The 15,064-nt window shown below is 39.9% G+C and overlaps 1 protein-coding gene across 2 annotated transcripts in view; it reads left to right on the forward strand.

Annotated features, from left to right (window-relative positions):
* Window positions 1–15,064, forward strand: part of LOC103179138 (chemokine-like protein TAFA-5) — a 98,901-nt gene that overhangs the window by 54,409 nt on the left and 29,428 nt on the right. For both annotated transcript variants that reach the window (XR_487944.1, XM_007894265.1), the window contains exon 3: window positions 1,015–1,142. Coding sequence is in view for 1 of the 2 variants with exons in the window: in XM_007894265.1 (XP_007892456.1) it covers window positions 1,015–1,142 (128 nt within the window). In the remaining variant the exon portion in view is untranslated. The remainder of the gene's footprint in view (window positions 1–1,014; window positions 1,143–15,064) is intronic.

The raw sequence follows: 15,064 nt of genomic DNA on the forward strand, positions 1-15,064 counted from the left end.
CAATTGGCTGCCGCGTTTCACTCACAAAATATACATATATTCTCACAAAAATATAATGAAGTGCTTTGAGATGTCTTGAAGACATGATAAGGTGCTGTATCAAATGCAAGGACTATTATTATATCATAAGACGCAATATAATTGCTGTTGTTATAGACCCTGATATTTACTTAACCCCAAAATCCATCAATTACCTCAACTACCGCATTGCAACAGGGCTCCAACTATATCAGGAGGATATGCTTCAACAGTTGAGATTTGGAGGTGAAGAGATATTCTATTCTTGTTGGATTACTTTTGGGGTTCAGGGGGAACTATTCCAGAACTGTCTCTGAAGAGTTATTGTAGCTGGGCTGAAATCCATGATAAGGTAAATTTGTATTGGCTGTGGAAGAGTTAAGCTTAATGGGCAAAACAGACTGTTGTCACTCAAACTAAAGTGAAATCAATTTTGAATGATTACCGATAACATTCTGTAGCTTTTCTTTCTTGGTTTCTGAATGGCGATGTGGTATTTCTGATGTTTAGATCACATTGGAAGAAAGGCAAGTTTTAATAAGTACCTTCACGTTATACTCACAGTGACTTTTATATGACAGGAAAATGGCCAATGTTACAAGGTATTCATTTGCAATGTGCCCACACAAGGGAGAAGGAAGGTTATAGGAGAGAGAATTTGGAGGGATGGAGGCTCATGTGGAGTATAAACACTTACATGGACTAAATTGATCCGAATGGCCTGATTCAATGCTGTAACGTTCAATGTAATTCTGTAGATTATATACATTAGCACAAATTCGACCCAACTTTGAACTGGATTGAGATATGCTAAATGTATAATACTATTACACTCAACAGAGAGAGAATATTTTGATCCTCTCCAGCTATACTATAACCCAAGTCCCAGAGGCTAATTTATTGTACCACCTAGTCCCCATTTGGCATTCATTGAAATGTTTTGATGTAATTATGTTTGGGATTAAATGTAATGATTCCCTCATGTTTTATTTGCAGTGCGAGTTGTAAAGAGCAAGCAGTGGTGTGAAATGATCCCCTGTTCAGACGGAGAAATTTGTGGTTTATTAATAAACAAATCAGGCTGGACCTGCACACAACCAGGAGGTCGAATAAAGACAATCACGGTAGGCTCATATTATAATTACACTAATGTGTTAACCACTTACTTTCCAGGTCACAATCTTTGTGCTTTTCAGGGACATAAACACATCGAATCTTCAACTACCCACAGAAGCCGTAAAAAACTTACTGGCAGGGTTTGATAACGCGGCATTTACTTTCACCCATGAAATTATCAGATACCACAAATGAATCAGATTCCATGCCACATATTTCATCCATCAAAGAAAAGATGGGGCTAACTAGACGATATGTGTAGGTTGCCTTTGACAGATGTATCACTTCAGCATATCTTTATTGCATTTAAGCATGCAAACACTCCTAGTTAACTACTTTCCTGTTGGTGATTTATCCACAGTCCTGCATTTTGATGCACCATGAAGCAAGCTAGACTGCAAGTATAGTTGATGTAACCTTTCCCAGTAATATCTATATTTAAAGTAATAGTCCTTTGACATTTTTCAAGGCTATTGCCCAACAGAAAAGAGAATTTGTTGTGAAATCACAACACCACATCCATTGAGCCTCCTTATGAATGAAAAATGTAAAGGAAGGATGGAGAAAACTGAGAAAAACACTCCTTAAATAGATCGATAAAGGGCCACAGAGGACAAGAAGCAATACAGCACAATTATTATTAGAGGACAATCTAGCAAACAGCAGCAATGAAGAAGGGAAATGGTGTTTTGGATCATGGTAACCTGGACCGATTTGGATCTGAAGCATAGTACTGCAAAGGAGCCCAGATTTCATGTCTAGAGCCTCACCTTATTCATATTCGTATTCATATTCCCTGCGGCGAATTACTTTAATTTCATATTCGTACGGAACAGAATAGAGTTTGGGTTTCCTTCTATTTGCCGCTTGGGTAGAAATTCCACCCAGGTCTAGATTTAATCTATTAACGTAGCGTTTCAGAGCGTCCAGAATTTGTCAGTTTCGTGAAATACAGTCATTAAAATTGTGAAGCCAGTTTTTCTGTAAGTTAGAGGAAGAAGAAATGTAAATATTCGGTGAAACAACCAAATTACCCTTTGCCTCATTTATACTGATCACTGCAAAACACAGGCTGGATAAGTTGGGCCCGAGAGAGAGACACAACCGAAAGTGACATTTACTGTTTGGAATTCAAAACATTATTTGCTTGCACAGATCTCTCCACTCACCCTTTCATGCAAAATGTGTTTGGCAAACAGAAATCTACCTTCCTGTTCTGAATAATCTTGCCGCTTGAAGTGAGGTTAGATTGCTTCTGGTAGTTTAAGTGTGGCATTAGATACATAATAGCTTAGTGGTTAGACCAGTCGCCTCGCAAGCGAGAGGACCTGGGTTCGATTCCCAGGCAGGGCAAAATGTTGGGCGGGTTTCCTTACTTCACATGTCTCTGTTTATCTCGCAGTAGGTAGGAACCTGGTTGTTAGTCGATTGGCGGATCGCTTTTCCAAGGGTAATAATTCCTTCAGAATAAATGAAAATAATTTGGTCACTCAATCCACGACTGTCTGTGGGACACTGCTGTGCGCAATTGGCTGCCACAATTCGCCCACAAAATATACGGTCAATTCACTTTACAGTATATTCTGTGAAGCGCTTTCAGCTGACTCGAAGACGTGACAAGGCGCTGTATCAAATGCAAGCACTATTATTATTACTATTATTATAGACGACAGAGGCCCAGAAGTTCATCAAGCCTGTTCCAGGGAGCATCTCCTCACCCTACCACCCAGACTCAACTCACTCTCCTGGTTCTCCACACCGAGGGAAACAACGAAGAAAATGAATTAGATAGTCCATCATTCCAAGAAAGGACTCAGAGATCCAGACCTGTATCCATCCCAGATGCCAGTATAATATTTTGTTTAGATTTTGTAAAGCAATCAAGTTACAAGGAAGAATAATTACTAGAAGATTAGTGGGATTTAAAACTACTTATTGATGGCAGCGTTGTTTATTAATGCACACTGTGCTTTAGTTCACTGTCGAAATACAGAAACTGTTTGTGCTATCAGAGCAGCCACCAAACCACCCACAATTAAAACATTTCTCAGTAAACGTAATGAAAATCAAAGTGACACTATATACTCAGAGATTTAACCTTGTTAATAGAGTTTATATATGCACCATGCATTTTACGGTTCCCTGCTATTAATATAGATTACTCTTAGGAACTGAAACAGAGAGGCAATTTGTCTTCACTTGAAGGATGTCAAAAAGGTTGAGAGTTTATATACTCCAGCGTGGATTCGCTGGAGACAGATGTGTAACAGATGTAAGAGAAACACAAACAGAAAATCTTTCAATCCATATTTCTCAGACAGTATCTTTAGAAAATGTGCAGTTTCTTGAGAAGTGAGGAAACTGCATTTCCATTTTGCCAGGAAACTTACTGCCCAGAATTTGAAGGGACATTTATTTTGGTGGTAACCACGAGTTTCAAGCAAAACAAAAGGGCTGGTTGATTGACCGTGCTGCATCGCAGTTGATGTCGTGTCAATCCGTCGTGCAATATTTGTGCCCATACTTAGCAACAGTGACTTCCAATGTTCTATCAAGGTTAATATGACCAACGTTTCATAGAAACATAGAAACAGGAGTAGGCTATTCACCCCCTCGAGCCTGTTCTGCCATTTTATAAGATTATGGCTGATCTGTACCTTACTCTTCCTTGCTCCATATATCTTAATACCTGACCTGCCAAATACCTATCCATCTATCGATCTATTGATCTATCTCTGTCTTTATGTACTTTCAAAAAGTATATAAGTTAGCAATTTGTTCCTTCTCATCCATTTTGTTAACAATACTAAAAGATGTACAACTCACAAGAGTGCTGAGAAGCGCTTTGAGACGTCTAGAAGACCTGAAAAGGTGCTGTATCAATTGTAAGGATTATTATTTATCATTAAAGAAGTACTTACTGGTATTTTTCCTAAAATTACCCTTTGCAACTCTAAGCCACTGTCTTACTCTGCTGTATCAACGCATACAGAAGTGTTATTCTGGGTTTACTCTCTCAATCCCAATTAAAATCTTACATAACTTCACAAGGTCTCCCGTCTCAAGAAAACATGTTTTTTTTGTGTTGTTAGCAGCTAAAAAAGCTAAATAATTTAAACATTCTCTGATTCGTACCATCTGCCAGGAAGATGATAGAATGAAACTCGGGTTATCTGTTTATGGATTTAACCTCAGTCTCTCTCGACTTTGGAGTCCTGGCTCCACACTGACTAGGAATCCAGCCACGCAAAAAAAAAGTCAAGGTCGATAGCTTGAGGGCTACTACTGCATACAGTTCTGGTCGCCGCAACAAGAGAGACTGACTGCAATTGCCCTTGAGACAGTTCAGAGGAAAGCAACGAGGATGATCTCTGTTGTTGGGGGAATGAGATATGAACAACGATTAGACAAGCTAGGAGGCTCTTCGGTCTTGAAAGGCGATGTCCCAGAGGGGACCTCAGAGAGACGTCTAAAATTTTAAATGAGGCTGGAAAAGTAATCCCAGGGAAACACGTTATGATGCACCAAGACAAGAGAACAAGAGGGGACATAGCGTTAGAGTTGCAAAGGGCAGTTTCAGGGCAGTCACCCAGAAGTGTATTTTTACCCAAAGGCTAATTAAAACGCTGGAACAAGTTTCCAGGAATGGTGGTTGAGGCCAGGGTTTTGGACTCGTTTAAAAAACAATAATCCTTGCATTTGATATAGCGCCTTATCACGTCTTTGAGACGTCTCAAAGCGCTTCACAGAATACATTGTAAAGTGAATTGACTGTATATTTTGGAGGTGAGAAAACAACAGCTTGATGCTGTGATGGGGAGACGTTAGGGCGGGTGTTCTGGAAGGATGAGATAAAATGGGTCGAAGAGCTTTCGTGTGATCTTGCAAGCTTGACTTCTGCTGCACAGCCCTAAATATATGTTAGTCAGAATTAGGCAAGCGTTTCTGTGTTGACTGGCTTTCCCAGCACATTGTCTGCAGACACAAAATAAATAATTTTGCAGCAGTTACTGTGGCTTGAAAACTGTTCTTTCTTATACAGACTGAAGATACAATATGTACTCAATCGCTGCAGAACTGAATAATGTGCTGTAAACAAGTTGTGTGGAAAACCCTATTATCAATGCAGATCAGTCCAATGTCAAGGCAGTGCAGGTACAAATTAAAATGTAATAATAATCTTTATGCTTGGATCTGCAAGTAGCTGAGCTCCAGTTCTGTGATTTTAGGATGCTCTGTGAAGATAATAATAGTTTCCTTTGATAATGCATTCCATTTGCAAATCTAGCGGAATGCTTTTACGCAGCAATTGTGAAATAAATACTTCAGGAGGAAAAGCAAGGATTTAATTTTCCGAATCTTTGACTGTTTTGTCTTTACCCAGGTAGCAATTAGTGATCACTTGGGGGGGTGGGAGCCTGGGCAGGAGGAAACAGCCCCACTTGTGCTGTCAATGTTGGATAGAACAGCTTGCTGCTTTAAGGATGCTCCTTGCAAAAAAATCCATTTATTTTCAGTTTCAGGGGAGATAAAAGCCAACCTGATGTTATTCTTAGCCTCGCTGCTGCGAAACTAAGGACTTGTTTCCTTCTTCTCACAACCATATGGAGTTCTACTCGGAGGGAGTCAGAAACTAAAATCCGTTCTGTCAGTTTCATGGGGCAAAAAAAGTCCTGAACAATGGCAGGGGATGGCAAGGGCTAGAGAGAGCTCAGCGCCCCCTCCCCTATCTACAGCTGGGAGGGGAAAGGTTTGAGCTCTGAGCAGGACCACAGCCAGTCCTCTTCCGAGCCCTCCAAAACGCAGGACTCGCAGGCCCCCCCATCTTGCCCCCCACCTAAGTATACCCAAAAGATTTTCACCCACCGCCTATGGTTCTGATACAAATTCGTAGAAATTTACAGTACAGAAGGAGGCCATTTGGCCAATCAAGGCTGCACTGGCTCTCAGAGCAAGGGGGTTATTCATAGCCACTGTCTTAACTCCATAACCTTTCAAGCATCTATCCTTCATATACCTGTCTACCTCCCTCCTGAAACCCACAATGGTCTCTGCCTCCACCACCTTCCTTGGCAGAGCATTCCACATCCTAACAACTCTGAGTGACATAATTTTACTTTAGCTTTCCTTTGCTCTTCAAGTGACTAGACTATTTTATAACTGGCCCCTTGTCACTGACTCCCCTACACAGTAGAGATTTAACTTGTTGCAAACTCAACATCGACTTCGACACTGGTAATGGCAATGGTATTTATGCTCCACACAAGTCCACACCAGCAAAAAAAAAGTTTGAATCCTAAATCTAATATATATTTCCACATTTGTACATAAATTATATTGCTTGTCTAAATTTATTCCAACTACCATTGCCTTAATCGTAAGCCTGAGATGATCGAAAGAGAGATGTGCACCGACCAGTCTTAATAATTTAGTGATTTAGTCTGACACAAATGTCAAAAGCACATTTTTATGAGGTAAATAATTGTACCTTTAAATAATGTGGCTGCCATATTATTCTGAATTAAATTGATACGTGGAATAATGAGCCATCTGGAGTGAATCACTGATAGGCATGAGAAATAGTTTTAGGCAATGTGGGGATAGGTGGCAGGAAAATAATCGACAGAATGGGAACGAGAAGACGCAGGTTAGAAAAATGTTGTTTTCAAGAATTGCAGGGAGACAAAAACCTGAACTTACTGCATTATGTAGAGGACAACAACAATAATAACAAATCACATTTGTATGGGGCCTTTCATGTCGGGAGGACATCCCATGGCGCTGACCTGGATGTTGGAATATTAGGATGCTCAAGAGATGCAGATAATATCATTAAAAAAATCATAAATTGCAAAACCAATTGCAAAGCGGCATACACTCCCAATGATGATAATAATAATAATCCTTGAATTTGATATAGTGCCTCATCACACCGTTGAGACGTCTCAAAGCACTTCGCAGAATATGTTGTGAAGTGAATCGACTGTATATTTTGTGGGCAAAACAGAAATTGTTTAGGAGACTACAATTGGAATGCATTCAGACTCTCCTGCAAAGAAGACCAAAAGATGAAGAAGGTCCTTTGGACCTTCTGATCTCATTCTTTCAGAAGACCCATACCTCATCATCCTCCCATCACAGCATCACAATGTTTTATTTAAAATGAGTCTCACTGTCCTGGTCTCAACCATTAATTTCCGGCAACCCATTCCAGTTGTTGACTGCTCGCTGGGTAAAGATGTTGTATACAGGTAAAACATATGCAGAATAATTTCAATGGGGATAATTATGAAACATCACTTTTTTTTTTACAGTCTATGCAATTCTATGCTACATTTCCAATTTTAAACCCCTTCTGTCACCATGCACCACATCACGTCTCACTCCAACTAACATGATATTAACACTGACAGACTTAAGTCAGTAAACTGAATGTATTTCAATTTGAAGTCAGAAATGTAATGTATAATCAGTATTTAACTGTACTGATGCATTGACATTGATTGTGACTAATATAAATTCTGTTTTCTGACACTGGAGTTGTGGTACAAATTGTGTGACATGTCTATTAGCATAACATGATATAACTCACATTATTTTATATGAATAATTAAGAAAAAATTTAAAATAAAATCAAAGCTTGTATGTTTCAGCTAATGCAAGTCAATGAACCTTCTATTATAATAATAATAATCCTTGTATTTGATATAGTGCCTTATCATGTATTTGAGATGTTCTCAAAGTGCTTCACAGTATATGCTTTAAAGTGAATTGACTGTATATTTTGTGGATAAAACAAAGCAATTGCACACAGCAGTGTCCCACAAACAATCGTGGATTGAATGACCACATTTGTTTTATTCATTTTTTTTTGAAGGGTTTATTGCACCAATACATTACCGAAATCAAAAAGTTGTATGCATTGGCATCCACCTTCAGAATATTTAATTGCTTGCAAATCTTTTTTTCTGCCCATATAAACTGTTTTTCAAAGGGAGCATATTGCTAGATTCATCACTGAATATTTTGTCTTGTTAATTTTGTGATGTTTGGAACCTCAATGTTCTTAGGGTTCTCAATGTTCTTTCATCTACTGTTTTATGTTTAAAATTGTCAGCGTCTTTGATTGCCCTTCACTGTAGGTACAGCGTTTGATTCTCATGCCAAAAATAGTTGTACGTTTCCATCTTACATATTACAGTCTCTGGATATTTACACTGGAAATATGTGCTTTGAGACCAGACAACAACATGATAAAGTACTATTCCAAATTATTATATGACAAAAGAGGATGTGGAAAATAGAAAAGGTTGAAAAATGTAATGTGTGATATGTTAATGAGCACAATTTGAACATTTAACACAAAATTGGGCCTTTCACGTCAAAAGGAAGTGCCAAAGTGCTTCACAGGATATACTGTAAAGTGGAGTGACTGTGTGTGTTGTGGGCAGCCAATTAGCGCCCTTCAATGTCCCATGAAATGAATGACCAGTTTTATTCGCTGGCCAGGAGAAATTCCCTTCTGTTTTCAATAGGGCCATGGGATCTTTAACATCCACCTGAACCAGGCACATGGGGCCTCAGTTTTAAAGTCTCATCTGAAGAATGGCATCTCCAATAATGTGGTCCACTCCAGCATTGCATTGGAATGTCAGCCTTGACTATATCAATTCCAATTCCCAACGTCGGGCTTGAACCCATAATCATCTGACTCAGAGTTGAGAATGCTACCAACTGAGCCCAGGCTGACACACAATTAACACAAATAACAATTAACCCAATTAACTCATCAACAGTATTAACGCATCACAGGTCCATGGTATTTACCCAGATAAAAGATGCTTGACAAAGCTATTTATGATTAACTATTCATCTGTATGAAGGGACATTATTGAAATATCTCCTTTAAGTTTCCTTACATTGGACTCCAATATGGGATATTTCTTAATGGGATTTAAGGAATCCTGTTAAAATTCCGGTTACAAATGTTGTGAAGCACTTTGCGATGTCTCGATTATATCATACTGCATGATATCAAACACAAGGATTGTTATTGTGGATTGGCTGCAAAAAGCATGCTTGAAAGCTGTTTGCTCAGCCTGTGAAAGAAAACACTTGAAAGAGTTGCTGTCAACTATATAGTGGATGAATGGTTTCGAAGAGTAAAAGATTTTGGAAGTTAAAAGAAAACGTTAGAAGTCGTAGAATAAAGGAAGAACGAGTGGGGAAAACAAAAGTGAGGTTAAATCCCCCCAAAAAATGCCTCCGAATGGGAATAGGCTCCACATTTGATTTTAGGAATCTTTAGCGAAACCGCCTGCATTCTTTGACAGATCATTTCGTTCTTTATGACGGTCAAACCGCCTACTGACCAACGTGTCACTATCAAACATTGCCTCCGTCCTGGGATTAAGTATTTCTACTGCAGGGACTACACGTGTGACTGATCCAGAGTTCAAGAAAAGTGCAGCATCAGACATTGGGCCATTTCATTTGTGACCGTGGTTCATGCGGTGGTCTCAAAACCACTGCATTCACTCACCATTTCAGCACTCAAGCAACAAATGGGGCCCTCTTGGAATTCGTTTACTTCTCACAACATAATGGGCCTGCTTGGAATGTGATTGATACTTCCGCCAAGAGAAAGAGACTGTCTATAAATCAGCAAGGTGCTGATGCATTGAAGGAAGATCCTGTAGCTCCCTGGCTTGAAGGAATGGGACTCCTTTGAGTTTACAGATTGCACATTTTACTTTTCCTGTGGTATATGGACTTCAAACAGTTACGTGCATTTGCAAAGCAATTCCTGTCTCACAGTTGTTGCTTTTTTAAGCAAGATATTGCAGGTAAACCACCCAAAAACAATTTTAGTTATGCATTAGTGTTTTCAATATGAATGAAGTTATATGGATTGGCATTTCCCAACTCTCAATAGCTTATTTTGCCCACAAAATATACAGTCAATTCATTTTACAGTCTATTCTGTGAAGCGTTGAAACACCTCAAAGACGTGATAAGGCGCTATATCAAATGCAAGGATTATTATTATTGTTGATATTTTCTCCATGTGTGTAATGTAGATACATACACAGGTTAACTTGGTTTCTGCATTGCTCTGAAATGATTTCCCTTCTTTATTTTGGTATTGGATTAATTATCTGGAAAGACAACAGAACAGGACAGAAGGGAACAGAACAACTACCATTTTGCCTTTTCACATATTTTCAAGCTGCCATTTCTCCTTGACATTTTCCAGAGAGGGAAATGCATTTGAGGCAACTCCTAAAGTTTAACCAAGTAACCAGGTTGGAACAAATGACTTTTAGTGGGTGATTAACATTTAAAATCAACATTTATTGGTGGCAGATGGTACTTCATGTGAATGGCAGAAATTAGCATCTTGTGTCGAGTTTCATCTGACATCTCTGAAAAATGTTATTCAGTGTCAGTCTGAGAAAATGTGTACAACATTTAAACATTTGTTTCTGCGTTGCAGCAAACAATTTGAAAAGCCACGTGAAAGAATAATGCATTTCTGCTAATATTCCCCAGAGAATGATGATTTTAGTCGGCTGCTATTACATCATTTTGTTGCACAAATATTGGGTTATTTAAAAAGTATTTCTTCAATGAAACAGAAACATTTCCCAGAAAGAATCGCATTTGAATTCTTATTGTCCACATTTGTAATTGTAGCAGTGTTTGTTCTCCAGTAGGTTTTGATGTTGACTTTGCTTGTGGCTCAGCAGATATGAAGAGGGTAAATCACATTTTGACGTGTAATGCAACCTTGTTATGATAGGGGTTTCCTTGCCTGACACAGGTTAGAGCAAACAGACTGGCTGACAGTATTGCATTGATGAGAGCTATAGCAAGCTGCAGACTGTTACTTTCTGCTTCTGACACAAATTTTATATGAAGATAATTAATGACTGGAACGAGGTATAGGGAAGAGCGATTTGAGGCCAGGACTTGTTTAAAAAAGAGCTCTTTGATGTAATGGGGAGCCATTGGGAAGGATAGGATTGAATGGACCGAAGGGCCTTCTTCTTCATCCAAACCTGATCTTGTGTGTATTTTCACAATGTATCCTCAACTAAATGAAGACCACCAGAAAATTAGAGACACGCGACACAATATGTGAAGTGTTGATGACTTGATGGTAAAACTGCCGGTATGTCCTACTGCTATTGATTGCTGCTATTGAGATTGCTGTTGCAGAACGCACACACGACTGTCAATCAGAATAGCTGGCTCCTAGAATCTGTTTACTGATTTAGTTCTATCTGGCCTTCTGAAACATCAATTGTCAGTCACATCAGCGCATTATATTGACTGAGAACACTCACAGACACACAACACACAGATAGAAACCTTTTTGTTCACAGAGTAAATAAAGCAATCACTCCACGCTGACCCCTATACCCAGCACACAATGTTCTACCATACAGTGTTGTATTCTCAGTACTTTTTTACAGACAACATACAGTTAGATAGTGCTGCAATGTCAAATATGTTATCTTAAGTCTCCTACGTTCTTGTTCTCTTTTTGTTCCAGTGTTACCATTCAATACTTGTCACGTATACTTGAATCGGTATATAAAAGGTTATTTAAAAACAAACAACAACAACAAAATTACATTTAAAGAGCACCTTTCACGTCGGGAGGACGTTCCAAAAGTGCTGAACAGTCAGAGCCTGAGCATGGGGGAGGGGTGGGGTAGGGGTGAGGAAAGGCAGAGAGGTGGGAGGGCGACCAAAGGCATGATCGAAGAGAAGAGTCTTGAGACCGGCCTTAGGAGGTGAGGGAGGAAGCAACGCGAAGGGACCATGGGATGGAGTTCCAGAGTGTGGGGCCAGAGAGGCTGAAAGCCCGGCCACCGTTGGTAGGGCGTGTGGGGCAGCAGACATGGAGCAGATTGGAGCCCGCTGATCGGAGGGAGTCAGCAGGTCAGAGAGGTAGGAGGGGCAAGGCCATGGATGGCTTTGAAAGTGAGAATGAGGATCTTGAACTCGATCCTCTGGGGGATGGGGAGGGTGGGAGTGATGGGATCACGGAGCCTGGTGCATGAGAGTACATGCGCTGCAGAGTTTTGGCTGATCTGCAGCTTGTGAAGAGAAGAGTTGGGAAGGCCGATTTGAGGAGAGAGTTTCCGTAATCGAGCCTTGATGTGATGAATGAATGGATAAGGGTTTTGACAGCCTGAGGGGTGAGGCAGTGGCAGAGTCTGGCAATGTTGCGGAGGTGGTGGTAGACAGGGCCGGTCATGGCCCAGATGTGGGGGAGAAAGGACAGTTCAGTGGACAGTGGGCAGCACAGAAACCCGATTGGAGGGTTTCATGGAGAGAGTGGGAGGAAAGGAAAGAGCGAAGCTGGGAGGCAACGGCTCTCTCAAGAACCTTGGATAGGAAAGGGAGGTTTATGATGGGCCGGTAGCTGGATAGCTGTGATGGGTCAAGGGGGGAAGGAACAGTGCCAGATAACAGGGTAGCGGTTAATGATGTCAGGAGATGGAGCTGGGATTTAAGGAGAGGGGTGGGGATGGGGTCCAGGGAGCAGGTGGTGGGCTTCATGGAGGATATGGTGGTGAAGACAAAGGAGGGGGTGACAGGTTCAAAGGTGTGGAAGGAGGGATGGGTAACTGTCGGAGTATGGGGTGGGGGTAGGGAGGGGTTGGAAGTTGGGAGGGCGGTGGCAGTTGAGCGGATTCCCTCGATAAAGCTGCAATTATGGTTTTCTACTGGCAAGATCTGCTCGGATGCTAGGCTGAGCCGGGGGAGGAAGGTGACCAAAGGCCAAAGTTGTGGTTGTTGTTGATCAATTTTACTGGAGGACTGTTGGCCACGCCAGGTTAGGAGGAACTTCTTTCTCTTTTTGAATAATATTATGGGTTCTTAAATGCACCACCTGAACAGGCAGGTGAGACTTTGGTTTAACATCTCATCCAAAGGTCAACACCTTTGACAATGCAGAATAGTGAGCTTGTGACCCAGAGGTGAGTGTGCTACCAACTGAGTCAAGCTGACACAAATAAAAATGAAATCATTGAGATGCAAAATTAAATTAAACTATGATTTTGCTGAGTCAGATGCTCATGAGGTAGTACAAATTAAATAAAGAGCCCATCATATTAGATAGGTAATGAAAATCACTAAGGTTGCTCCCAACAAAAGTATGCTCTACATTTTAATAAAATGCAATTACTGTATTTATAATGTTGTATTATTGCTTTGTTCCATTATTGTACCATGATACTGTACAGCATTCCAAGTAATTGCCCAAGTCAATGTCTAAACCGAGGACAGTCTAAACTACTGGATTAGGGAACCATTTTCTTTGTCAACCATCTGATCCTATTTCCAGCATCGTGATTGACTGATAATTGCATGTTCATTACGTACCATATTGAGCCTTAAAATCAAAATATGACCAGCGCTGTATTGAGAGGCAGCAAAGCCCATCAAGCTTTGAAGCATTATGCTGGATATTCAGAGTTTATGGGATTTATGCGGATATCCTGCAGATTATGGAGTCAACGATATTGTGATGAGAACATAGCGTTCAAATTAACTCACCAAGTGTTAAAAAGTGTATAACAACACGTGAATGTTCAATGCCTGTTGCTGTTGGGAACAACTATTACAAGTGATCCTGTAATTCTGATTTGGTTATATAATTAAGGGACGTATTATCGTCTCTTTACACATGGTTAAAACAACCTGTAAATTAGAATTATTTCTCATAGTTTCTCTGGAGTAAATAAAAAGGATACTTGTTGGTCATTAATTACAGAATGAAGAGAATCTATAATTCTTGCTGTACACGTATTAGCAGATCCCACAAATTGAATGCAAGTGTTGGACTTTATATTCTCTTGGGTATACGAAAAAGATACTGAACGATGAATGCACTGCCTGAAAGGGTAGTGGAAACAGATTCAATAACAACTTGCAAAAGGAAATTGGATAGGTACTTGAAAAGGAAAAATTTGCAAGGATATAGGGAAAGAACGGGGGAGTAGGACTGATTGGGTAGCTCTTCCAAAGAGCCGGCAATGAAATGATGGGCTGAATGGCCTCCTTCTGTGCTGTAACACTCTTTGATTCTATGATTCTATTCTATAATGACAGCGTAGCAACACTACAACAAATATAAGCGTTAGATTCTGTGACAAGGACCCTTAGAACAAAATTATTACTATGTGAGTGAACAAAAGAGCGAGGAAGAGCAGTAAGAGTTGTCAGGTTAAATATTATTTATCAGACCTTTATTGGTGCTATTTTAAGAATCCAGCATGTATTAACAATACAGAATAAGAACTGGCAGATTTACATCCTCAAGCATGAGTATCAAACATTTGCCACTATAAATTGATAACTGCCACTAGATATCAATTTAAACCCAACTCTTTTTTNCTCTTCCCCCAAAGTAAATGCAAGAACAGGCATGGTATATAATAAAATTAATAATAATATTTGGAGTACCTGAATCAATATAACAATGGAGCTAAATATATCCACTGGACAGTCTGTAAACACGTGATATTGATGTAAAGACCAACTGATCTGAACATCAACCAGAAAAGTGAGATAAAAAAGTAACTTGTGTGTGCGCAATTGGCTGCTGTGTTTCGCCCACAAGATATAGGGTCACTCCACTTTACAGTATGTCTGTGAAGCACTTTAAGACATCTTGAAGGTGTGATAACGTCGTATATCGAATACAAGGATTATTATTATTATCACAGTAATCTGGGATTCACAACTGCGTACAGATAGAGTAATCTGTAATAACCCAGATATCATCATTAAGAAAAACTAGATTGTACATGCAGTATCATTGATGTGGCCATCACAAGTGACTAGAATGCCTTTCACATTGGGAGGATGTCTGAAAGCACTTGAATCCGCTAACTGGGCAAGTCCTAAG

This window comes from Callorhinchus milii, unplaced genomic scaffold (assembly GCF_018977255.1).
Source record: "Callorhinchus milii isolate IMCB2004 unplaced genomic scaffold, IMCB_Cmil_1.0 Scaffold19, whole genome shotgun sequence".
Classification (NCBI taxonomy): Eukaryota; Metazoa; Chordata; class Chondrichthyes; order Chimaeriformes; family Callorhinchidae; genus Callorhinchus; species Callorhinchus milii.